Raw genomic sequence first — 26,116 nt, 5'->3', positions numbered from 1 at the left:
TGCTTTACCTCCTGTGTCCTGCTGTGTCCTCGTGTTGCCTCCGCCTCCTTGTGTTGCCTCCTCCTCCTTGTCCTCCTCTTGCCGAGACAAAGGTGACCTTTGTCTCGTGGTGCCTCTGCAAGGGTCCTCAGCAAAGCATGCATAGTTTATACAAAGTAATCAGGCTTGCCTAGTGAAGCTATGGATTAATGGTCCTCCTTAAAGGACAACGTCTCATGTTTAACCCTAAACTGAGCAGTATCACCATGGCTAGGCCATAACTCACACGTATGACTACACGTGGACTAAGCCCCAGATGAGAGCAGAAATTGTTGTTGCTAAGCCTGGGTGACAGAGCTGAGTGTGAGCCTCCCTGGTGTGAGCTGAGTGCATGAGTGCCCTGCCTGCTCCTGCCTTGGTGCTTTGGGAACTGGGGTGAAAGGGAAAGGCAGACTCGTGTAGTTACGGGACTTCTTGAGGTGTCCTGGGTTTGCTTTGCTCATTGCTCGTGTAACGTTTCCTCGGCTGTTCACTAGATAGGTGCACCGAGAGGCAAACCAGGCCATGACCTGGCTTTCCAATTGAAGGTTTCCTCTTGCAATAAAACGTGCTTCCGTTTTCTCGTGGGTAACAGCCTGAAAGATAGAAGCTGAAGCAGCATGTGCCTGTTGTGCAAATAGGTAACAACAGATGGTTGTATTTGGTTGATCCTTAGTTGCTTCCTGCGTAGGAAAACTGTACGTTAATTTAATCTTTGTGTATAGGCAGGGCTTTGCTACTGTTACTGGGTAGGCAGCAAGTATGTGGATGTCCGGTCTTGTGCATGTTTGTGACTGATCTTTGTTGCTTCTTTTGATGAGGAAAGTCTTGAGTGTACTCCCAAGGAATGAGAGAAATGCAAGGAACTGATGAAGAAAGAGCTGCCGATCCAGATGGGAGTGTTAGGTTTTACATTTTCTTGACTGTGTTCTAGCCAAAAGCCTTGTCTTAAACAACTGAAGTGAGCTGGACAGCTGGGTATTTGTCATCCCTGCGCAATTCTGTATCGCTACAGCCTTTACCAGCCGTGGTGATGGACTGGGGACCTGTCCTGTAGTGAGGTCAAAGAGGGTATTCAGGAAAAAAAAGGGTACTTTTCCAAAACGCTTACAAGACAGAAGGCAACAGCTGCTGTAGACAGGTGGGAATACACAGGAACAGGCAGACTCGCTCAGAATGAGGAACAGTGATCTGGGTACAGCTGTAGCGTGACAGTGTTCACGGCCTTGAGCAGCACAGAAGGAATTTTGAGGCAGCATGGCCTGGGCAGGGGTGTGTGAAGAGCTCCACCGGAGCGTGGAGATGGGCAGGGGAGAGCACAGTGCTGTTGGTGTTGGTGCGCAGCAGGGGACAGTCAGTGGAGGCTGCTCTCGGGACGTACAATTAAGAGCTGTCGTCTTGGTACTCAGTGGGAAATAACACGTTCCCAAAATAACGAGACATGACTTGTGGTGCGCATGCATTCATGGTTTCCAAGTAGTCAGGCAACGATAAGAGCTATACCCAATTAGCAGTCAACAGGAAAGGCAAGACTTCCTCTTCATAAAGGTGTTTATTTATCATAATATAATTTTATTTCTAATACAAAACTGTCACCATTCTAATAATAATTATCCACCTTTACAGTAATACTTACTCACCATTCATCAGCCTTCTTCATTTCTTTTTTCAGTCTTTACTTACACCAAACTGGATATAAAACGTAAACGCTGAAAAGTGCAGAAAATCCTGGACAGCCTTCGGCTTGTCCCAAGGCTCTCTTTCTCTGCAAGCCCAATAAAACAATGTCTAATTAGACTAGTGCATGCTAGGGCAGCAGGAGAGGATTAGTTTGGCCCATCGCTTCTTCACAGGAACATGGTGGGGAGGTTGTTTGTTTTTCTTACACAGGGACTGGAGGGGCTGGAGAATGCAAATACTGGTGTCCTTGATTTTGTGTGGATTGATGAGTTGTACATTGTGGTCACTCTTCCAAATCCAGGTCAAAGACGTACCAACAAGAGGCTGAATTTTGACATGCAGCATTGTCTCGAAAGGCACCTTGCGAGCGCCAGCCGATGCAAACGCTGCAGAAACAGGAGGACCCCTCCGAGAAAACTGCAGCTGGGGCGTTTGCTCAGCATTTCATGGTTGATCTTGTTGACTCCGTCTGGAGCAATCTTTGTGGGAGTGGCTGTTCCTCTGACCCACTTTAGAGAGGTTTATAAGGGTTTTTCTTCCTCTGTTTGCATGTGAACGTGGCAATGTAACGGGCCCAATAACTGTGACACACAACTGAACATCTTGTTTCTTGATGTTATGTACTAAAAGCACACCGAATTTATTTATTCCTTTGCGTTTGTGGCTGGGCAGAGTGTTTCTGTTTTCAAACAATGCCAGTTTGAAAGCTAACGCTTCTGGTCATCTGTAGTGGGTTTTGGGTTTGGTTATGGTTGTTGTTTTTTTTTTCCTGAGAAGAGCTGCTTTCATATTCCTGTGAATTAAGTGTCTGATTAGCACAAATAGACCATGTAGGAGGAATCTGTATTGTAATCAATGTATTTGGGCTGGCCAGACAAAGAGGTCACAGTTCTGAGAGTCTTTCTGCATCCTTCTCGAGGATTAGGAGAGCAAGGCAGAAATGAGTAGACATGAGAAACTCAGGGTTACTGTTGCTTAACTCCAAAAAGTGATGTCTGATGTTGAGAGGGCTCTGGCCCAGCTCCAAAAGGTGAGGAAGGTCAGAAAATAGTCAAGAGTTAGAACTAGAAGCTAACCTCTCCTGAGAGATGCCATCTGGTTCTTGCAAAGGGAATCTCTCTTATAGCAAGGACGGGCATCCCTAATGATTGTAACAAAAGGCAAATGACTCCCAAGTTCCTGCCCTTCGTCCTTAGTACAGGAACACGTTTTCGTGCTTTCTTCTGGTCAAATTACTGAAGCTATCGAGACAGACTTCCTTCTGTGGCTGAGGGCAGGAGGAGATGGTGGAGAAGATGGAGATGATGGTTCTGGGGGGCACAGAGCTTGGATGCAAGTTACAAAATCTTGGAATAGAAAAAGTTTGGCGTAACGGTATGTGTGCAACGCTAGCTGCAACAGTATCTTCATCTGCAGTGGTACCTGCCTCTGCAGTGGTATCTGCATGTGCAGTGGCCTTTGCCTCTGCCATGGTATCTTAATCTGTAACGGTACCTGCATCTGAGCTGGTAGTTGCAATGGTGTCTGCATTTGCAGTGGCATCTGCGTGGGTCTGCAGGTTACAAGTTAGAAAATCCTGGAAGATAAGCTGTTCTGCCTAATATTCTTGGCTTCTTTTAATTAATTATTTTTCTTTTTTTATGCTGCCTGGCCAGGACAAAAAAGCCATGGACAGGGTCTTTGTGGATTCAGAGAGGAGGTGTCATTTTGACTAGAACTTCAGATTGCCCGAGGTTTCTTCCTTTCCACTTTTACAGTCCGATACACCCGAGTGCTCTGGCTGCTCTGTTGCCTAGAGCCTGGGGCAGCAGGACCCGCTGACCAGTAACACTGGCTTGCCCCTGCTTTTACTGTTTTATATATTGCCAGGCTCACACTCGTCCCCCCGCTGCTGAGGAAGCGGTGTCTCTGCAGAAAGCAAGTGCCGAGTGCGTTCTCCAGCGAGGTCTGGAGATGCAGAGGCTGCGGTTGCTGGCGGCTCCTTCTCCCCTTCTGCAAGAGGGTCAGGAAAACACGAGTCAGGTCCGTGTTAAAACCGTTTGAGTGTCAGAGGCAATGCATGGATCGTTCTGGTCCCTCTCCACTAAGTGCAGCGTGGGCTGTGAGTGAGCGTGTTGCGGTGATCAGGAGGGTATTTTCTTCATGACAGAGGTGACAGTGCCTCCTTTCCATGGGGGCCTCAACCTGCGAATCACCAGCAGCAGGTTTCTGTAGCAGCGCTGTGCCCACTTTGCCCCAGCTCTGAGCTCCTCAGCCCCTTGGGGAAGCAGGAGGAGGGCAGGGACTGTGAGAACCAGAGGCAGAGGACAGAGGCAAGCAAGAGGGTGGTGCAGTGGCAGGTGACATTGCTGGGGTATGGTGAGGTCACTGGTGTGGGAGGAAGCTGATGGGTCAGAAGCAGCAGGCGGCACTGAGGTGCTCCCTGCACCGCTGCAGAACGTCCTGCGCCGCCCATCACCTCCCGGGAGGCACTGGGAGGGTGTCGCAGAGGGTGACGCGCAGCAGAAACGAGGGCAGGGGAGACTGAGGAGGGGACAGAGAGGTGTCTGGGCTGAAGCAAGGGGAGGAGAGGGGCTTTGTGCATCCTTCGTTTGTCCTCTGTGTTTCTCAAGACGCAAATCGGGAAGGAGATGTTGAGGGCAGTGGGCCAAAAATGTAATTCGGTGCAATTCCCCAAGTTGAGGCTGCTTTGCCCGTGAGAGGGAAATGGTCTAAAAATGGTCTACCAAATCCAGTGCAGCAGCAGCCGCCCGCGGGCGGCCCAGCTCCAGCCCTGCCATCTGAAGGCCAAAGCTGGGAAAAAGAGGTAGAAGGAGGAAGAAGGGGCAGCAGGTCAGCACCGAGTGGAGGCCCCCTGCTCAAAGCAGGGTCAGCGAGAGCGGGTGGCCCTCATGCGTGTCCAGACGGGCCTGCAGGTGGGCCCTGGGGCGGCTGGGCAGTGGCGTGGCAAGACGATGATGCAACAATGCGGTGGTGCAGCAACGTGATGATGCAGCAATGCAGTGATGCAACAATGTGCAACTGCTCTATATAAGCGCTTGCTGGAAGACCGGCTGTGGTGGCCACAGCTGGGTGCCTCTGGAGCGAGAGGTGCCAGCGCAGGGTCGCAGCTCCAGGAGAGCTCTTGGAAGGAGCCATGGAGCACCGTCTCACTGCTGGCGTCCGAAACGTGGACGCACTGCTGAGCGTAGTGGGGAAGGGGGGAAAGGTGAGCAGTGTGCCGATGGAGAGTGCTCAGGCCGGGAGCCTGGGACATGGCTGGGGAGCTGGGAGGGATCCCAAGGTGGTCGGGCTGGGGAGAGTTTGCAGGGAGTCCTGCCTCTCTGCCCAGCCTGGCTTACGGCTAAGCAGGTGGCAGGGCTTGCTGCGAAAGGACGCAGACGTGGGTTGAGGGAGGGTCGGGAGTTGCGGGGACGGGGGCGAGGAAGGAGAGAGCAGCTCTTGCCTGGGCCGCTCTGGGCGCTCCCCTTGGTTGGAGTCTTCCGAGAGCCTTTCTTGCAGCTGCCGTGCAGGAGGCTTATATGGAGATAGTGCCTGAGTGCCCATGAGTGTCTCCCTCTTTCTAGCTCGGGAACAGGAGACAGCCACTGGCAGAAGGAGGTCCTGGGCTGCTGGACCTCCCCCTTGGGGTCAAGATCCCTGTGCACGCGGGCTCCAAGCCTGTCTTCTGCAGGACAAAGCTGGGGGAAAAGGTAAAGGAAGTAGAAAGGGGTAGAAGAGCTCTCCTCTTTTACGGGGTCCCCGTCATTCAGAGAAGTCCTTGTGGCTGCCTGTTCTACAGTGGGCGCCACAGCCCTTCAATCTGGCAGCGCTGGGGAGTAGAGGGAAGCTCCTGGCTCCCTGGTGCAGAGACAAAGAGGAGGACTGGCAAGGTCTGCAGTTCTTTCTGCTGGCCTAAGATGCCTACTTTGCTGGTGGGCTTTGTCTTCTCTCCCCCAGCCCAGCCCAGCCTAGCTCAGCCCAGCCTGACCCCGCAGCCCGGCTGTGGTGTCCTCTGTGGCTTCAGAAGGATGGAGGAGAGTGTTGGTCCTCAAAGGACCTTTACTTTTTCACAAGTACCGCCTGGCACCCCTTTGCTGCTCTCTCCTTCCTCCTTCATAGTGTGCAAAATCTCTCTCACAGCTTCACCAGCCCTCTGGCTATTTCAATCTGGGAGATCCATACTGCCGCCTGCTGAGCACCGACTACAACAGCCTGCATGACCCGCATCTGCGGGCCTACCATAAACGCAAGGACAACCTGCAGAGGCTGAAGAGAGAGGGTTACGTCACCAGTGACGGCAGAGTAGGTTTGGGTATCGGGCTGATAAAAACAGTCCTCATCAAGCGGGGTTCCCAGAGCGCTTGCTGCAGCCGCCTGTTGCTGGCGGAGGGCACAGGGCTGTGGGGCTGCTTTCCCTGGGAGCAGAAGTAGCGCCAGCGTCCCTCTGGCAATTCCCACTGCTGCTCTTCTCCGGCTGCCCCGCGCTGCCTGAGCGTCAAGGAGGCAGCCGGTGCGAGCCCCGGTGCTGAGGCGAGGAGCACCGCTCGGCCCTGGCTGGGGGGGAGTCAGGGGCCCCGCCACTGGGGAGGGGAGCGGAGGGGAGGGGAGGGGAGGGGAGGGTGTGCAGAGGAGCATCTCCCCTCCCGCCGCTGGGTTTGGGCTGTTTTGGGGAAGGCAGCCTACGGAGCTGGCTTGAGAGTTCTCGGGGGATTTCTCCCCTCGTCTCTCCATAGGTGGTTTGCACTCTGAAGGAGTTCAATGAGTACAGGCAATATCTGACCACACTCAAGCTGGAGGCAGAGAAAACATTCATGCGAGAGGAGGTAGGCAAAGCGGAGTGTTCGTGGGCACCGGTCAGCGGCACGGTGCCGAGGGCTGGGGCTTTACTTGCAGCATGTTGGGGAGGGGAGGCGGTCAGTGCAGAAGAGGTGAGGGCTGTGCTGCTGGGCCGGGTCTTGTGGCAGGGAAAGGAGTACCGGGCTGCGAGCTGAGCTAGCGCAGGGTGCAGGGGTGGGCATGGGCGGGACAGCCACGTGCAAGCACGCGGAGTCCCGAGGGAAGCATTTCTTTTCTGCCCTCGTCGCGTGGCTGAAGCGGATCGCTGTCCTGGGTCCGCGGGGTGCCTCAGCGTGCAGGGGCGTGAGCGCTTGTCCAGGCAACAGCAAGCCACAACCCAATGTCACCTTTCAGAAAAAGCTTCAGCAAGACCTGGCCCAATCAGAGGATGCCTCCAAACTGCCGGGAGGGACTGACGTTTCTCACCCGCAAGAGTGGCTGCCGCAGGAGCAAAGACAGAGTTTGCCAGGTGGAGAGAGGAAGAGGAGGCAGAGGTAAGAAAAGGCCAAGTAACGCTTGCTCTTCAAGGGGGCCTCTGGTCCCTGAGAGAAGTGCTGGAGCCTCCTGTTGGAGTAAACAAAGGCCAGTGGTGGAAGGAGCTGGTGCGGGCTGCAGTCACGTTGGCGCAGTCTGTGTTTGGAGCCTTGCACAGGCAGGAGGACTACTGGAGCAAAGTAACCAGGAGCAGGGTGATGGGAGTGGCCGAGCAGAAAATGGCCTGGGCAAGACGGTCAGAGGTGCTCCTTCTCAGCTGCCTTCCTTTCTTTTGACAGGCATCTGACTGTGACCAAGAAGCCGATGGAAAGACTGGAGGCTCTTGAAAAAGAGCAACGCCTCCTCCAGCAGGCCAAGTGCCAGCAGCAGCAGCAGCTGGGAAAGAGGAGGCAGCCAGGCATGCAGAGCAGCTCCGACAAGTCCGCTCTCAAAGGAAGGCCGGTGAGTAGGAGCCGGGTGGATGCTGGGGGCTGCCTCTGCTGTGCAGCAGCACATTGGTACCTGGTACTCGGGAGAGGACGCTGCCACACACACAGAGCTGCTCAGGGCTTGCGAAGGGTGCTTGGTCACTGAGGAGGTGGTGCCTGGCCAGTGTGCGACGTGTCCTTGTTTGAGGGTGGCTGTCGGAGACTAAGAAGCGGTTGCTTGCCTTCCTGTGTCTCAGACACGAGGCACTAGCCCTTTCTGACACAGAAGTGTGCCTGGGCGCTCTCAGTGGCCACTTCTGAGCAGGGTCTCACACATTTAGCACAAACCTGCTGCACTAGTGGCCGCACGGTCCATGGTGCTGGTTTCGCGCCTGGTTGAAAAAGTCTTGGTTTCGTCCAAAGACTTCTGCATCCAAAGATGCAGTGTCCCTGAACCTGACAGTGCCGGTGCTTGGCCATTCGTGGGTTGGTTTTCTCTTCCAGGAGGTCTTTGATGAGCTTAGCGGAGAGCCTGCTGTTGCCCAGTCCTCGTTAGCGGGGGTCCCGTTAAACATTGCCCGGCTCCATCCCTTGCAACAGCCACTTGGGAAGCATTTCTGGATAGTGTGGGGTGCTATCCATGCTGGGGTGAAGGGTTAAACTCCTTCTGCCGTGGCAGTCAGGCTGTCAAGCTGCAAAAGAGCAAATGACAATTTCCGGCTGCTGCCTGGCTCTGTGCTTGACTCGCAATTTCTTCCCCACTTTGCACGAGGCTGGCAGCCCGCGGTGGACCTTCAGGCTGCCTCCTGTCCCAAGGACATTTCCTTGGGCTGGCAGACAACAGCCATGTGCCTCAAGAAGAAGGATCGTTTTCTTTTCTGCTCTCAGAACAGCCGTTCCTGGCATTCGGCCCTGAAAAGGGGCAAACAGGGCACCCTGATAGAGGGCAGCTGGGACCCGTGGCAGAAGAGCCTGGTCCAGTACCTTCGACAGCTTTCCCTCTGCTATTGGTTCTGAGGTCCAGGGGGGCTACAGTGCCCTTTGCTCTAAGCAAAATGGCACCTGCTTGATTCTGAGAGGTGCCCCTAACACTTGGCTCCTGGCCGCAGGAGACCAGAAACCTCGGTGTGCCAGGTGGCCTACAGAGAAACCAGAGTTTTTCCAGCTTGACTGCTAGGGACTCGTCTGGGCAGGGGTCCTGTGAGGAGGAAGAGGAAAGCAAAGGGAGGTGAAGGAACCCATTCACTCATTAACTGCTCCTCCTTTTAGTCTGCAGCGTGTGCCGGAGAAGAAGTGCCTAACAGCATACAGCCTACGGTGCTGCGGGCTACGCTGGCAGAAGACCAGGAGCTTAAAGAGGTGGCTGAGACCGTGGTCCAGGAGGTGCTGGAGCGGGTGAAGGCGCTGGATCAGTCCGTCCGCGTCTTAAGGAAGGCTCCCCATGAGGTCCGTGGAAGGCTGTTTGCCAGTGCCAGAAGGCCAAAGCCTTTGGACACTTCTGCGGATCGCCGGGACAAGATCAGACTGGTGGCTCAAGAGATTGTGGCGAACGTGTTGGAGAGCTTTGGGGAGCACTTGGTGCCCAGCACGTCTGAGGCAGCCGAGCCTGGGCCAGCAGGCAGGCAGAAGCTGTCAGAGCTTGTTGCGGGAAGAACCAGCCGAGCAGGCAAATCTGGAGAAGAGAGATGGAGGGAGGCGGAACTAGCATCTTCCGACAGAGCATCTTCACAGTCTTCTATCGACAAAAGGACGAAAGAGGCTGTTGAAAGTGTTAGCTCCACCTTGTCATCCTTTGTAGCTTCTCAGTTTGAACAGGACTTCCGCTGTCAGTTTTCTGAGATCCTGAAGATTCAAGGAGTGACAGAAGGACAAGGACCAGCCAGAGCATCGGAACGGCAGATCCCAGAAGCAAGCAAGAGAGCAAAGGTGCCTGTGTTGCAACCACTGCAAAAGGCTGCTGATGTCTCACGAGTGAGTTGTGAGATTGCCAAGGAGAGCATCCAAAACGCCATCTCCAGAGTTCAGCAGCTGGATGCTGAATTGATCGGGTATGCCAAAACCATTGTCCTTGAAATTCTGGAAACGGTGAGGAAGAAGTTAGAGGAAGAAAGGAAGTCCAAGCAAAAATCGGAGAAGCTTCAACCAAGGGAAGTCTTGCCACCTCTCAGCCTCCCTGCAATAGTCACGCCTTCGGAGGAAGCGGGACAACTCAAAGAGGAGAGCTCACGTACTCTCCTCCCACCTCTCCGCCGAGGTGCTGCGCAAGGTGTTCGCCAGACAGCAGAAGGCCTTCAGGAGTCCAGGGATTCCACCTCCGGAGCCACAGCAAGGTCTTCAGTGCCTGCACTGGAAACTCTGCGTATACTCCGGCCAGGGAGCACTGCAGACACCCTTCCCCCCACGGGCCCCCAGTTTCCAAGAGAGCCCATGCCTCCAGCGGGTCCCAAGCGCCCTACCCAGGCAGGAGCACGGCACAGACCAGTGCGTTTAAAGCTTCTCCCAGAGGAGCCTGTGCAGCCTGAGTCATTGAAGAGGGCGGTAGCTGGGAGCCTTGTGGAGGATGTCCTGAGGAGGTGTGTGGCTCCAGGGCCACAGAGCCCCCAGGCAGCTCCCCCAGGCAGAGAATAAAGAGTTTGCTCCCAAGGGCTTGCTTGTGCCTACATTTATTGATGCCAGGCCATACTGTGTCTGGGTGTTTTCCCTGCAAAGTTTTCCCTCGTCTTCCTCCCTCCTACAGCCTCGGTCAGGCCAAGACCCAGTTCTACAGGGAACCTTAAGTAGGGACGAGAAAAGGAGTCAATGTTTCTGCCTTGTTTAGAAAGCTTTGTGGCTGGGCTATTGGAGGGGCTGGTCCAGCTCTGTAAAGCTGTACTCATGCCTTCTGTGAGTCCCATAGGTGGGCGCTGTTGAAGGCTGCGCCTTGTTCTGTGCATTTATTCTCTCGTCCCCTCACGACCTCCTGATGGGCCTTGGGGTTCCTACCCAGGCCCGTTGGTGGTCCTGTGTCGCGGTAGAGATGGACACGACAAGTAACAGATCATGCAAAATGGCTCCTTTATTGTTCTAACACACCTTTTTATCCCCTACTTCAGAGTATGTGTTAGTATATGATTGGTTTAGTTAGTAACGGTTCTTCTTATCGCTATCTTGTTTTTGTACCACTCTTCTCGGATCTTCCCAGACTTTCAAGGATACACTACAAGCTGCTCAAGGTCGCGCTGTTCTCGAACTGTCAGGCATTTCGTAGACCCGTTGCATCCCCCGACAGTCCTGTCTGTGTCGCAACAAGGGACTGGCCTTCAAAGTGAGGCTTTGGGCCCTAAGAGAAGGGTTTGGAGCATAAAAATGAGGGTTTGGAAACTCAGGATGTGGCTTGGACCCTGAAAACGACTGGCTGGATCCTAAAAATGAGGCTTTGGAGACTGAAAATGGGAGTTCGGCAACTAAAAAAGTGGCCTTGGGCTCTAAAAAGGAGACTTTGCCAACTGCAGGGGAGCCTGTGGACCCTCAAAATGAGGGTTTGGAGCCTGAAATGGGGCTCTGGAAGCCAAAACTAAGACTTTGGGAAGGGAAAACGAGGCTTTCTGCCCTGTAAGTGTAACTTTGGAGCCTAAAAGCGTGGCTTTGTGCCTTAAAGCTGAGGGTTTAAACCCTCCAAGTGAAACTGTGGGCCCTAAAGAACAGCTATGGGTCATAAAAGGCCAAAAGGTTTGGACCAGAACAATGAGGACTTTGGCCCTCCAGATGAGGCTTTGGGCACTAAAAATGGTGGGGGAGATGCTACATGTGACCCTTTGGGCTCTGCAAAGGAGGGGAACCTATTGGTGTCGATAGGGCCCCAAGACATGAGGCTTTGGTCCCAAAGAGAGGGCTTGGGTCACTCCAGGGGAGGCCCTCAGCTGTTAAAAGAGGCCTTTGGACTCTCCAATGGAGGGTTTGGGCCCTAAGAGTGGGGCTTTGGAAATGAAACTGAGGCTTTGAACCCTGCATTAGGTTTTGTGCCTTCAAGGGATGCTTCAGTACCAAAAACGAGGGCTTTGCGCCCTAGAAATGGGTCTTTGGAAGCTCCAAATGAGGGGTTGTGTGTTAAACAAGTGAGGCTTTATACCCCAGATGAGGAGCTTGGCCTCTAAAATGAGGCTTTGGGCCCTCCAATTGAATATTTGGACCCTCAAAATGAGGCCTTGGGCTCTCCCTAGTTGCAGACTGGATCCTAAAACTGAGCCTATGGTCCCTGGAAAGGAGGCTCTGTTCCCTGAAAAGGAGGCTTTGGAAGGTAAAGAATGAGGCTTGGGGCTCTAACGGTGGGGTTTGTGCTGTAAAAGGAAGGTTTGGACTTTGAAAATGGGTATTTGGGCCCTTGCAATGAGGCTTCAGGACCCTAAAAATGAAGGGGTGGATTGTGGAAACGATTCTTTGGACCCCGAAAATGAGGCATTGGGCCCTAAAACTGAGGTTCGGAGCCTCAAAATTTGAGTTTAGAAACAAGGTTGTGGAGCCTGAAATGGGGCTCTGGAGTTTATAAATAAAGCTTTGGACCATCAAAATGAAGATTTGTTCACAAAAAAGAAGGGTTGGGACGCGAAAAGGAGTATTTGGACAGTCAAAACAAGGCTTTGGGACAGAAAAGTGTGTACTTGGGCCTTATAAACGAAGCTGTGTACTCTAAAAAGTGGCCTTCAGTCCTAAAGCATTCAGTCTTCTATTGGGATGCTCCCTGTGGGACAGGAGGACAATTGCTTTGAGCTGCCTCTATTTCAGGAAGGATTACCTACATTTGCCTTCCATCTGAAATACTGCTTAGTGCAACTTGTTGGGTTGTTTGTTTTTTTTTTAAATTGGGGAAGTGTGTGTGAACAGCTGAGTGCTAGTATACAGTGAATTACCTTCCCCTGCTGAGAGTAAATGGGTTTAGGAATAAAAATACCCGTTTTGTATTACAAAAATTGGTTCCCTTGAAGATGCAAGTGCTAACTGATGGACTCCTGGCTGACAAAATCTCTTCCCAGCCTGCTTAAACATTAAACAGCCTTCACAGTGGCGTTCAGATGATCTCGTGTGATTTCTTGCAATTGATCATGGTTGACTGAAGCGTACCACTAAAGCATAGTAATGTGTTTTGGTTGTTAAAAAGTAGTAGGAGGAGTTCATGGAGACATCTTCTGTGTCGGGTTTCAATGAGTTCAAGCTATTGTTGTGTCCGGTTGAGAGTTTCTGATGTTATTTTTCCCTCTTTCGGAGGGGGGTGAACATGCCCATCTCGCCCTCCAGGAGCAAGGATGCCATGTCCGAGTTCAAGCCCATGCCACCCTCAAAGCTTGCGTCCTGGAGTTGAGCGTGGAGGGGCATCACCCCGCGAAGGTTTGGTGTGTTGTAGCAGTCGGTGCTGTGAGGTCTGGCAGGTGGGTGGCAGTGGGGTGGAAGCAGCTGTTGGGGGTTCCGTCATTTGCATAGCCCAGCCCCTCCCCCCCCCGCATGCTTCAGAATGTTGGGGTCCCTGTGGCAGTTTTTGAATGGTCCCTCCCAGTTGGGTCAACGGACCCAGCGCAGCCAGAAGATCCCGTTGGAGCTCCTCTCTCTGGCATAAATCCCTCGGCGTTTGGGCTTGAGAAGAGGTAAAGTTGGAATCTGCAGATCTCCTTAGGTGACCTTCAGGAGCTGTGGGCTGTGGGTGGGGACTGGCTCTCTGTCTCTGGTCCAGCGACTGGTGTCATTGCTCATAGGAGGAGCTTTACCAGGCGAATCTGCCGTTTCCCTTCTTCTGGGGGTTACGGGAGCCGTTTGGAGGTGAGGGAGATGTGAATTCCCGGTCTTGAGCCAACCTGGATGGAGCAGAGGTGGACTGTGATTTGTCTGACCTCAACAGTGTATCTGTAACGCAGTTGCAATCGTCTCTGCCTGCACAACTGGCATGAGGTCCTGTTTTATTTTAAAGGAGACGTAGTGAATAAAATCAGTGAATCTAATGGGCGGTCTTTCTGACCAAATATATAAATGTTTATTTAGGATAAGATAAACGGTCCCTTGAAGCACTGGTTACACGGACTTAACTCTGTGTTGCCTAAAAATGGGACCAAGTTTGGCTCGGCCGTGGGCGTCTACATTAGAGACATCCACGTTTAGTCAGATGAATCACACCCCAGTCTCCTGTGTTCCTCATCAGGTCTCTGGCAACTCTGCTGTTAGCCCTTACTGAAGCCAAGTACAGTCTCTCATTGATTGATAGATTGATTTTAACAGAAAGGAAAGTCAGTCTTAGACATTTGGTTGCGGAAGAAAGTTTGTGTTTGAAGATCGTGCTTGGATCTTTGAGTAGGTCTAATTAGATGCCTTTTCCTCTTTGCTTCATCCCTGATAAGCTTAGGCACTCTCTGTTTGTCCTGTTTCGGAGGACCACTGCCCAAGGCGCGTAGCATTGCCCAGGGAGATGCTGCATCTCATTTTGCACTGTGAGTCTTGTTAAGTCATCAGGAATGAAGTACTTTTAGGAGATAAGCTAACTAAATTGCACTCAAGTGAAAAAAGTGCTCTATAACTCCTGAGAAATAATACTGGATTATAATGAAAATAGAAGTATTTTGAGCAAAAGATGCTTAAAAAGTTAGGTAAAAATGAAGAGCACAGTGCAATTTTTTTAGTTTGGATTTTTATATATTTTTGATTTAAAGTTTGAATGTAAACAAATCTGGTTGAATTGATGTGGAAAAGATGCTCAAATTGACAAGTATTTCTTTCAAACAAGAATAAGCAAAGTAGCAGCTAGAGAGAGTGTTTTGGCTTTAAAGTGTTTTGTATTTGTGAATCCAAATCTCCAAGCTGCTGGGCAGGGTGAGACCTGTGCTAGCCAATTCATCTTTTAGCTCCAAGTGCCTTTTGATAGAGATGCAGGTCTCCTGGGGATTGTGGGGACGTGCTCCTGCATCTGGAAAAGATGGCTGAGTTCCTGGTGTCAGAAGGGCACTGGGGTTTAGAGGTCAGAGTTGAGGCAGGTATGGAAGATGGCAATAGCTGTGATCTTTAGTGCAAAAAATTTATTTTTGTATATTCAAGCAGGTTTTTTTCTCTCCTCTGCTAATCCAGTGTGGAATATGAGCCAATAAAGAGAAACCGACGCTGTACACGCTGGACACACTTAAGTATTTGTTTTAAAATAGGTGTGAGGTCAAGCTAGAATGTGCTTTGCAATTGGTGTATTTACTGCAGCAAATTTTCTGCTCTTCCTGGCCGTCTTCTGTGGTTTTCAGCCTGCTTCACCTCCACAGAAAGAGATACCGTGCGTATGAAAGAGGCCGTTATGCGTCTTCCCTTAGGAGATGTTTTTTTGTGCTCTGCTCTTGAGTTACGATCTGAAGTATTTATGCCAACATTTCAAATAGCTTTTGGATTCCCTGGCTAAAGTATTCTGAACCTACCCCAGCTACATGTTACAATGCACAAGTCCCACCAACCGTCAGTTTTTATTTCATGTCATTTGTCATGAAGTAACACACATTGCAGCCAGAATGCTGTGTTGCTGTTCCATGTTTTTTTTTTACAGTAGTTTTCCAGCTGTATTCCTCGTCCCCATGATAAAGAGTGTTGCCAGTATTTCTTTTTATCTTAGAATACACATGGTAAGGATGGTTGCTGGATGTCTCATCCTTTTTAAGGCTGTGAAGGCATGCTCTGACAAGGCCTTTTCCCAGACCCAGGTATTCAGGGATGCAAGGTGTGCCTATCCCCATCAGCTCTGTGAAGGATGTAAGAGAGATTGTGCGCCTGAAGGTTGAATGATGCTTCTGTGTTAGAAGCTGAATTTCCACAAGCAAAAAACAGCTTCCCCGACTCTTTAAGCTGTGTGTCCTTTTAATGCTGCAAAAATGTAAATAATGATCCTTGCGTACATCTTTCTCAATTAAATGTACAGTGGAAGTCTTCTCGTTCAGCTAGTCTGGAGCTTAAAAAGCAGCTTAAAAATACTGGACAGGGTAATTTTTGGTGGACATGGCCAGAGCCTGCTTGGAAGAAAATTGGATTGGTTACACCAGTCTTTATGTGAGGCCCAAAGAGAGCCTAAGGTTTTGAGTGCCCTAGAATGCTCTTTTCAAGTAGGTTAACAGGCACATATACACCCTGTAATGACGTAAGGACTCCCCAGAACATCTTCAGGACAGCTATATTTTATGCAAGCCCCTGTTTTCATGCAACCTCAGCTAGCGTTGTGCTGCTCTTTGCAGGATCGGGTGAGCGGTGTTGTCTTTGGCTGTGTGGGCTTAAATGTGTTTCTAATGTGCGTGTCAAATAATTGCCTGTTAAACAGACTGCCAGTGTGGCTGAAGCCAGTGCTTCCGAAGAAGGTGAAATAAAAGCTTTGAAGATAGGGTCCTGCTGCGAATACGATCCAGTCAAGTAAGTGTTGATTGTGTCCCATCTGATCTTTGCAGATCGTGGAAAAATTGCAGAGATGTTTGTTTTAACGAGAGAGACACATGCCTACCTCTTTGGTTTTCTCCCCCAAACCATTTAGTTACCTGAAGAAACCCTTGGGTCCGCTCCGCCATCATCTACTTGCTTTCACTGCGGAAAACGTGGCCACTACATAAAGAACTGCCCGACAAATGGGGTAAGATTGTGGGGGACTTGGTGTTACTTAGTTTTTAATTGTTTTACCTTGGCAGTTACGTAACAAATACATGAATCCTCATATTAAGAATTGTTTCTGTTGGGGTGAAATGCAGAGGCTGTATGGCAATGTTGCAAAGGCCTTCAAAATTCCAGGGGAAGCTGGAATTAGAAGTGTGAAATTTTCTTTTTCCTAGGTCGTAGACATTCAATATATCCATAGGTCTTTCTGGGTGAACACTCATGCATGTTTTTATATCTTTCAGTATTAGTGGAAATGTTTCTGTTTTCCACTCTTTTTAATGGCAGTTCACAGTTTTTATTATTTTGTACAAAACCAAGACATTTCTCTCTGCCCCATCTATTGAATATTTGCGTGTTTTAATTGCACTAAGTCCCTGGTTGAGTATTGATGCCATTTAACCGTAGTCACTGAAAGCTCATTTTGCTTCTGTTTTATGTTTCAAAGGCTTCTTGCCAAGTCTAACAGATGGCTGTTGGACTGAGATTTCCTCCCCCTCTGACTTTTCTGAAATCCCATGTGTGAAACAGGCTGAAGTTTTCCTGTTGCTATACAGTGAGAAAATACTGCCGTGTGCTGACAGGAGTGGCTCTTTTAAAATGACCGTGGTAGCACTTCTGGTTTTCCGTCCTGGATCTCCTTTTGTAGAAGCTGTAACATCGACTTCTTGCTTTTATAAAATGTAATTGCTCGGAGACTAACGTTATGCTGAGCCTGCAATTTACATGTATCCTCTGGCAAAGGAGAGGTGGGATTCATTTCACCTGCTTTCTAGCTGTGAAAAGATTAATTTTCTAGTCTGAGCTTCTTTCTTAGTTGCTCCAATGAATGGGAGAGTTCTGCAGAAGGAAGATTGTTCCTCCCTCCCTCTTCTAGTGTTGTGGCTATAGAAAAGTAGTTTAAACTAAGCGCCTACCTTTTAGGAGGCTCATGTGGAGCGAGAAGAATTCCATCTCTTCTCTTGCTTTGAGAAAATGCAAAGCTTGGAAAAGTTTTTCTCTACCCATCTTTAACTCGTTTCTTTTTCCTTCCCCACCCCTCCTCCAGGGAAGCTTATGCTAGAGGAAGGATGGAAAAGCCTCCCTTTTTACCACAGGAGCCGTCCTCTTCTTCCTCCTCCTCCTCCTCCTCCTCCTTCTCTTCCTCCACCTCAGATGCTCCCGTTCCAGATGAGTTGTCATGTCTCATCTGTAAGGACATAATGACTGATGCAGCTGTTATTCCCTGCTGTGGCAACAGTTATTGTGACAAATGTAAGTGTTACGCCCGTGTTTGTTAATTCTAAACATCACATCTGATTTTCTGAAAGCAGAAAGAGGAGGGAACAAAATTACTTTGCTACCAGTTCTATTTTATGCTGAAGTATACCTGGACAGGAAAGGGCCAGGAAGCCTTTTCCCCTTTTTAGGTATCTAGTTAAGTCTTCTTTACAAGCGGAAGGACGAGTATGAGGAGAGTGGCTAATTGTGCAGGGGATTACAGTATTAGATGCTGAATGCTTTTAGTTGGTCCACAGCCCTTTGTCTCCTACAATATTATATAGCCGACTCTGGTGACTTACAGTGGTCTGCAACAAACAGATAGTTAGGCATTTAATCCACATTCTTCTCCACGGGAGAGTTGGTTAAAACCTTCAGCACTCGAACCTCCTAATGGTTTTTTGAACCTATTAATGAGGTTTTTTTGAAACATGTTTTGTTCATTAACCTTGAGGTTGGGGACTTCTCGCTGTGCTAGATAGTGGGGAAAAAGACTAGCTGCAACATCAAGACACAGCCTATGCTACATCTGCAGATGTTCCAATGGTGAAATACAAAACTGTGTAGTTATTTGCTGCATACTAGAAATTTTTTACACTATTGAACATTTATAGCTTCATGCTCTCAGTTCAAGACTATATTCACCTATTAATCATAGACATGTCTTTATGATTGGTGAGAACCCCCAAAACTTCCTTAGTTTGGCTAAATACTGTTTTGATTATTCTAATTCTTTGCAGGTATTAGAACAGCATTACTGGAATCTGAGGAACATATATGCCCAACGTGTCAGGAGACAGATGTTTCACCTGATGCTTTAATTCCCAACAAGTGCATACGCCAGGTAACATGACGACTTTTACATAAAGTGCTTGTAAGAAAAGGCTCTTTGTAAAAAGCGGAAAGGGAAGAAAATATTAATTTATATCTCCTTAAGCAAGGCGTAATTGAATAAGGCTAAATTGACTTTTCAAATGCACTGTTTGCTGCTGTCACAGAAGCTTACGACTCTTTAGAGATGATCTGGCAAATTCCGGTCCCGCTCTTACTGAACACGATTGCCTCGCTTTCACATTTGGCGTTAACGCTGAAGTACTTGAAAAACAGGTCCTCTGAGCTACCAGTCATTAGTATCAGTGTTCAGTGCGACGTGTTCATACATCTGTATGTTGGTTTCTTTGAGGATTGATGGCATTTACAGGAATACACGAGTAATTTTCCTCTGTGAAGGCTTCTGTTCGTATATCTGCTGAAGTTTCATCGTAGCTTCTTGTAAATGCTTTTCTGCCTCTAGGCTGTGAACAACTTCAAAAATGGAACTGGCTACACAAAAAAGCTCCATCAGCAGATTCAGCAGCAGCAGCAGCAGCAGCCGCCACCGCCTCCACCACCACCCAAGACTGTCAGACCTCCCGCTGTTCTGGTGAGTGCCACTGAACCATCTACATCTTCCTCTCTGTCAGTCAGCAGTTTGTTGGAAGAGAAGGTAAGCTTTATTTCAGCATATGCAGTGATTCTTATATTGTAGTAGAGCTTCTTTTCCAACTGTCTGCGTTTATTCACAAGGGCTGTCGGCTTCCTGTGCGAAGACAAGCAGCATTAGCAAGTCGTCTGGGCCCCCAAGGACAGTCAATACCCACCACTGGTAAGGAACTGTAACTTTAGAATTCCTTTCAAAACATTATCTTCAGATAAACTGCATGGGATTTTTTGCTTTTTCCTCTCTCCACTCCAAAAGGTCATCTGGGGAGAGGTAGTACAATTGGCTCAGCAGGTGGCAGACCAGGCTGGGAACTGTAAGTATTGTATAGAAATTCAACGTATTACTACTTGTAAGCTGTTAAACGAGGCTGTAGCACTTGACTTCTGCAACGGCTGATTCATAGTGAAGTACGTATGCACAGATAGTTGTGGAGAATACAAGTGGTCGTTAATTTTTCAATGGCCTAATTTGAACTGGCTTTAACAAAGGGGATCTGTGCTTGCAGTGAAATTATTTAAAATAAACCTCCAGTACCTGATTGAGAAGAGGACTCTGACAAAGGAAGTCTTTTTGAGGAAACCAGAATTACCTATCAAAATTAAATACAGTTAAAGGATCAAGTGGAAAGGCACCCTTTTGCTTCCTGGCTGAACAGGACTGTAGAAATTGATTTCCCAGTAGGAGTCAGCCTCCACATTCTTTTTTTCTAACAACTTAGTTGATGCTGATTGAGCAAATTCTTGGAAAAGTCAACACTGTTCTGTTATGACCATTTTGAATGTCTTCAATGTAGTCAGCCCCAATAGCCAAGCTGCTTTCTCTCAGTTGGCGAGAGAGGAGTCTGTTTTATCTGTGACTGCAGGGTCAGGTCAGTCCTTCCTTTTAGTATATATGTGTTCTAGATAGGTAGATTGTAAGGGTGCCCTGTGTTTATAAAATCTTAAGATAAATCAAAACAAACCCCAGGATCCATCCCACAGATTGTCTAAAATCTCCAATTGAGTAAGCAGGAGAATAACAAGTCAGGGACAAGAGCAGGCCAAATACATCATGGTGAGGCAACGACGTAGGAAGCGTACGTGGAAGAAGATGAAAGAAGTTTGGGAGAAGATGAGTTACTATCTGTGCAGTACTTTGCAGATCAGAAGTGTGAAGAAGTGTGGGCACATGCGAGATGGGAGTCTCTTTTAAGCCTGGGCAGCCTCCATCCACAGTCGCAAAGCTGAGTCTGAGGAGAGCAGACTGAGGGAAGTGTTGGGGGTGAGGATGTGGAAGGCAAGTAGGAGGGTCAAGAAATGAGTGTAGTCTCAAATGAACAGAGAGCAGGGAGAAAAAGGCTTCAGTTGAGAACAAGAAGTGCTTGCCACCACACTCCCGCTTCATTGGCTTTCCTTCTGTATTTGTTATGAAAATGGTATCATAAGAAGGAAAATACTCATTAGGAATATTTTGACTTATGAAGTGGAAGTTGACATACCCGTAAAGAAGACAAGGCAAATTAGGTCAGGGCCTAGTTACACTTGAAAGTAAACAGCCGTTCTGACTGGGGAGAGTAGTTCATAGGACTACAGTCCTAATACCACGCCCCCCACCCCCGCCAGCTTTTTGGAAAACGCCTAGAAAAAAAAGTTTGAAAAATGAGCTCATAGAGAAGGGGGGTGGGGGAGCCCACTAGGTGACTAAAAGCTACGTCTGTAGTTGGACAAAGCTACTCTGCGAGAGAGAAATCCATCTTCCCTCAGTGGCAGAGTAAAGGCAACAATTAGAAATAAGGAGTTGTAATAAGCTATCTTTTTAAAATCAAGTGTTGAGGCTGTCCTTTGAACATTTTCTCATCCCATTCCAGCCAAAGTGGGTCAGATACCTTAAATAGTTCTAAGCGTCTCTTGACTAACCCAGCTAAGATTTGAAGCCGTCCATTTGTGAAGTAGGAAAATAGCCGGTTTGAATAATGCCATCATTAATCCCTGTAGCCTTAGGGTCTGGATATGGACTCTTTGACAAGCATGATGAGTTGTAGAGACCTTTTTAATGGGTGTCCCCCTTTTGCTGATCCATTGAGTACAGTTCTTACCTCCGGTGCCCCTCCTTTCTCTCTCCTGGTTTCAGCTGGTAATGCTCTGCCTGACTGGGCAGTGAGCTAGCGAAAGCAGATTTGAGCACCTTCTACAAGCAGAGCTTAACTTGTGCTGCTCTGCGTGCTGATGTACATCTCTTGGATTTAGATTAAACCAGATGTATGTAGAGTTAAGCCTCTGAGCTATAAAAATGGAACGCTGTGTTAAGAGCACAAGGCTCTGCTAGCAACGTTAGCTGCAGATTGGTTGATGTTTTCCTTCATCCTCTTCCATAGACAAAACCAAGGTAATGCTGAATTTACTGCAACAACTCTGTTTAACAGACCACTTTGTCCCTGCTCTGCAATCAACTCTAATGTCCTTTCAGAATCAGTAGAAGCACAGCCAATACATTGAACTAAAAGAAGCCAGTGTTAAATTGTCTTGTTTAATGTGATCGGGAAGCTGATGGGAATAACCTTAAGTCAAAAGTGCTGTGAAACTGAAATGGGTCCAAAAAAACTTGTGCTGTACATAGTGTCGCCCTTAGTGGATTTCAAACCTTTTCATTTCCTGGCGATCAGTTCCAACTGTCTAGCGCAATGCAAATAAGCTGTCTTCAGATAGTAGCAACTTGGATCTTTTCTTATATCCACAAGTGTTTTTTAAAGAAGTTGCTTCTAAGTTAGGTCAAGTTATCTAAAAACCATAAGCAGGATCTTTCTTCCCTCATTTATATTAATGCTGGGCAAAAGGGCAGAAGCTGATTTGGAAACCTGTAAGTGGAAGGGTGTTTTGCAGTAAGGTGGTGGTTGTTGTTTTGTTGGGTTTTGTTTTTCTCTTTTGTGGAGTCTTCAGTATTTTATTTTCTCCCCCAGTACTCCTAGGCTGCAGAACCAGCCTCCAAGGCACTATGGAATGACTTCTGCAATTAGCTTGGCTCCTCCTACGGATAGAGATTCCATTCATACTCAGAAGCTGCTTGAAGCGATGAAAGCATTGGGGGTATTTGAAGAGGAGGAAGAACTGCATCACAGGTATAACAAGACTGTAAAATTTGTTAATGTCCTGGGGTTTTTTTTGGGGCAAACTTAACATGAGTTTTCTTTACAGGCTGGTCGTTCTTGGCAGACTGAATAACTTGGTCAAAGAATGGATTTCAGAACTTGGTGAGAGCCAGGTAAGGTTTTTTGATAGGTTCTTATCAAAACAGCTGAAGCCTTTTTGTTTCTTTCAAAGGCGATACTACTAGGATTTATGCTAAAGTTCAACATTTAACTTCCTTCTTAAGTATCAAGGAGATCTGTAGTAAAAGCCATTGAAATAATGTATAGAAGATCCTTTAGATGAAGACCTTCAAGTCCTTGGGGCACTGAATAAGTTTGTGAAGTGGCTCTGTCAGTTGACTTGTAGCGGTTAACAAAGCTGAAACAAGACATTGTGGGGGGAGACAGATGGTAACAGGGCAGTCAACTTGCCCCAGACAGCCTACAGCACTCAATCTAGTTTGAAATTATTACTCTAGACTTGCCTTTGGTATGGCTCTTAGATGGTGTTCATTTATGTGGGTCTGCTGCAGGGAAGACTGATAATAGGTCTTTGTTTAAACTGATGAAGCGACTGCTACATTACCTACCTTTTTTGTTGTTGTTGTTGGTTGTGAGTTGCCAGCACTCCCTTCAGAAAAACAGAGTCAGTCTATTAGACTAACAGCTCGGTATGGGAGGGAGAAGACATTGTTTATGGAGGCTGCTGTAGTCTTTCTAAGTAACTTCTATGCTAGTTAAACTTGCACGTAGGTCAACGTGTATCTTCTGTTCTCCAGAAAACTCTTTCTCTTCTACCCACAGAATCTTCCCCCTTCAGTAGTAGCAAATGTTGGTGGCAAAATATTTACGTTTGGTTCTTACAGGCTTGGAGTACACACTAAAGGTAAACTTTTGGTGTCTGGTCATAGTTGTAATGTTTGAAAGTGTCTTCCAACAGTAACAGAACAAATGGCATCTCTTTGCAGGTGCTGACATAGACGTGGCTTGTGTTGCTCCTAGACATGTAGAAAGATCGGATTTCTTTCAGTCGTTCTTTGAAAAACTGAAACGTCAGGAGGAAATAAAAAACCTAAGAGTAAGCAAGCTCTCTCCTTGATAGATTGTGCAACTCCGACAATAAGAATATTCCTGTTAAAGACTCCTATTGGTAGTGATTGTCTTACAAACCAAAATTAAAAAGGGCCTTGTTTCTGAGCCCCTTCTAAAATACTGTCTACGCAGCATGAAAGTGTGGAAGTCAAGCTTTTGGTTCCCTTCCCCAGTGACTGTATGTCCGATCCGAATCTCTGTGGTTCACTTCTCCCCTACCCATGGTTTGGGAATGAGTGGGCTATAGTATCAAAAAGCAAGGTTGTGCCTAGGAGCCTTGCTTTCATCCTAGCTGTAGTAAGGGGCTTGGCAAGAAAGTAACTGCATGCAGGTAGAGGAAGGGGCAGCCTGAGAGCTAAGGGAGTTGAATGTGATGTGGAAAGGTTTCTGTCAGTACCTTTGCCATGGTGTTCCTTGGGTGTACTTTAGGACCTCTAATTCATTCTTCTCTGGTCCTGTTCTTCTCTGGCTACTCAGCCCGAGACTTTGTAGAAGAGATGCACAGTCAGCTTTGCATAAAGTCAGTAGGAGCTGTGCTGTGAATGTACAAAACTGCCTTGTAAAATGACCCTCCGGTGCATATGCTGTGTACTTTGCATATAGAACCGAACTCCTGAGAAGTGTTTCTCTCAGGCTGGTCTTCCTTGTGCAGACATTTTGAAAGACTTCACGTGCATAGCTAATGAGCCTTTGTTTAGGTGACCGAAGACAGGGTCAGTGGGCTGTGGCACAGTTCTGACGAGTGGTCTACAAAATTGAAAACTGTCCCATAAGGTAGCTGATAGCATCTCAGGCATGGTAGAAAATAAAAATACAGGAGGCTAGTGCGCGCTGTCAAACGCGGACAGAATGTTCTCGATTTCTCTGGATGTTAACCAGGAGTAAGATAGCTACAGAAATCTCTTGCTTTTCTTCCTCACCACCAAGGTAAGTACCTTACAACCTCTGATACTGATGGCTCATTGTGCACTGTTTGTTCATTACAATACGTGATCAGCCTCCGGATCTCTTGGCTAAATAACTTGTTAAAGCTAGTATTATACCGTCTTAGTGCTATACCGCTTGCAGCTTATGAACAATTCTTCTGGTTTGGAAGCAACTCAGTCTTTATACTGAGTAGTTAGCAGTGTAAATTCTGCATTTGATCGTAGTTCAGGAGAAACATTAAAGTAGCAAACCATGTTTTCTTACACAGTTATCCTCTCCTTTCCAGGCAGTTGAAGACGCATATGTACCAGTTGTCAAGTTTGAGTTTGATGGCGTTGAGGTAAGCATTTTTTGGTTTTTTTTAAGTGAGTAAATTTTTTCTTGCTTTGGAATAGGATAACTTTTCCAGGGAGCTGTGACTGTGCTATTTTGGACCGCAAAGTATCCCAGGAGAAGACATTGCAGTAGAATGGGAGCTTATAGGAAAATAAGCCCCTAGGGAGCCTAGCAGGCATGGGAGCATCAGGGACATCTTTTTCTAGGCCTGTGCTGTAGACCAGGGTAGCCTGCTTGAATAGCATTTATCCCTAGGATCATGCAGAGTGGGAGCAGAGGCGGTGTCCTTGCTCAGTCTTCTTAGCTCTGCCAAGCTAGGTATCTACAGAGGGATGTGTACAGTGTAGTTCACTGTACGAATCGTGTGAGCAGACTAAATGTTTTGCTGCACATCCAAAATGAAGTGGTCATGGGACAAACAATCTGGAAAATGGAAAATGAAAGTAGTCATTTGACTCCCGCCTGGGTCTGTCAGCTGCAGGAATCCAGCTATCTTGAATACATCCTATACAATGAATCAAGACCTGCCTGCTGTAGTCCCTAAGCAAGTTACTGCTTGGTATCACTATCACAAAGAGATTTATTCAGTGACCTTTTTGTGGCCTTCATCTGGTACAGACTTTCACAGGATAATCTTCTTGCCTCAGACTGTACTAAAAAGCAGATACTTCAGGATCAAAAGGGCTTACTGCATAAAGGAAATGCTCTCTCCTTTGCTGAAGTATAGTTGAGGTGACTGAACTTAAGTCTTAATTCTGTGAATAATTTTAAGTTCCCTTTTAATTGAAACTCTAAGTCTAGAGTAATCTTTTCCAACTTAAAATGCCCTCTTCCTTTCCCTAGCTTAAAAAGAAAGGGGTGATGCAGTGAAGGCTTTGTAAATAAAATTGGGAACTTCTAGAAATTGTATTGAATCTTCTGGCAAGTAAATCTCTTGGGAGATGTATCTATAGTCACATAATTCTAAATACAGATGTTAACCACTCTTTTTAGACTTGAGTAACTGTCCCCCACCAGTGTGCTGTTTGCAAACTGCGGGGCATTCTAACGGTTGGCACTTTTTTCCTCTTAAGATTGATCTCGTGTTTGCAAGACTGTCTGTGCCAATTGTTGCTGATAATCTTGATCTCAGAGACAACTCGTGTCTCAGAAGCCTGGATATAAGATGTATACGGAGCTTAAATGGTAAGCATATTTGCACATCTTTAACAAGAAAATGTTACTAAAGTTGGTATGGAATGCATGTTACACACCCCAAGTTTCTGTACAGGATGCAGAAACTGATCCCCTGTATACTTGAGATCTGAGGAGGTGGCGAGTGGGCTTAAATTCAGCTGTTTCAAGTTGTGGGTTTAGATAGACCTGTGTTTCATGTTTCTTTGATTGGGGGGGGCTGTGGTGTTCCAGTTTGCCACAGAAACTGCTTCAGGTGAATATGTAGAGCACTTGATAGAGAAGATTGTGTGGTAGTTCATTAAAAAAAAAGGATATTTAAAATACCTGAAGCCGAAGTTGCTCACTGTTTAACGCTGACTGGTTTAATTGTTCCTGGCTGTCGAAAGAAACCTAGCTTTCGGAATCCTGTCGAAGGGCCTTATTGACAATTGTTGGCTGTAGTCTAAAGTATGAAAAAGCTGTTGAGGGTACCAGTTACCTGAGGTGATACGGAATGTGTAACCTCTAATTTGTTATGTTATGTGCCTGTAAGGTTATGTGTAACCTCTGATTTTTAAGGTAATACAAAGCAAGTAATGCAAACTTGTTTTCATAGACTTGCAGGAGAAACTGTAAGCTATTGATCCAGTACAGCACAGAACTGACTCGTACCTGTTACCAGGAAGTGCTGTACTTCAACTGTTTTTTCTTACAGGCTGC

General features: G+C 47.7%; 1 protein-coding gene across 1 annotated transcript in view; it reads left to right on the top strand.

The window, feature by feature from the left end:
- LOC126037290 (uncharacterized) overlaps window positions 1-10,934 on the top strand; it is a 262,258-nt gene extending 251,324 nt beyond the window's left edge. Inside the window, exons 2-7 of the mRNA XM_049797603.1 lie at window positions 6,483-6,503; window positions 6,871-7,010; window positions 7,290-7,452; window positions 8,688-9,243; window positions 9,391-9,645; window positions 10,891-10,934. Coding sequence (XP_049653560.1) covers window positions 6,492-6,503; window positions 6,871-7,010; window positions 7,290-7,452; window positions 8,688-9,243; window positions 9,391-9,645; window positions 10,891-10,934 — 1,170 coding nt within the window. The 5' untranslated portion in view covers window positions 6,483-6,491. The remainder of the gene's footprint in view (window positions 1-6,482; window positions 6,504-6,870; window positions 7,011-7,289; window positions 7,453-8,687; window positions 9,244-9,390; window positions 9,646-10,890) is intronic.
- The last annotated feature ends 15,182 nt before the right edge of the window (window positions 10,935-26,116 follow it).

Source organism: Accipiter gentilis, unplaced genomic scaffold, assembly GCF_929443795.1.
Source record: "Accipiter gentilis unplaced genomic scaffold, bAccGen1.1, whole genome shotgun sequence".
NCBI classification, from domain to species: domain Eukaryota; kingdom Metazoa; phylum Chordata; class Aves; order Accipitriformes; family Accipitridae; genus Astur; species Astur gentilis.
This window is presented reverse-complemented; position numbering and strand designations above follow the sequence as displayed.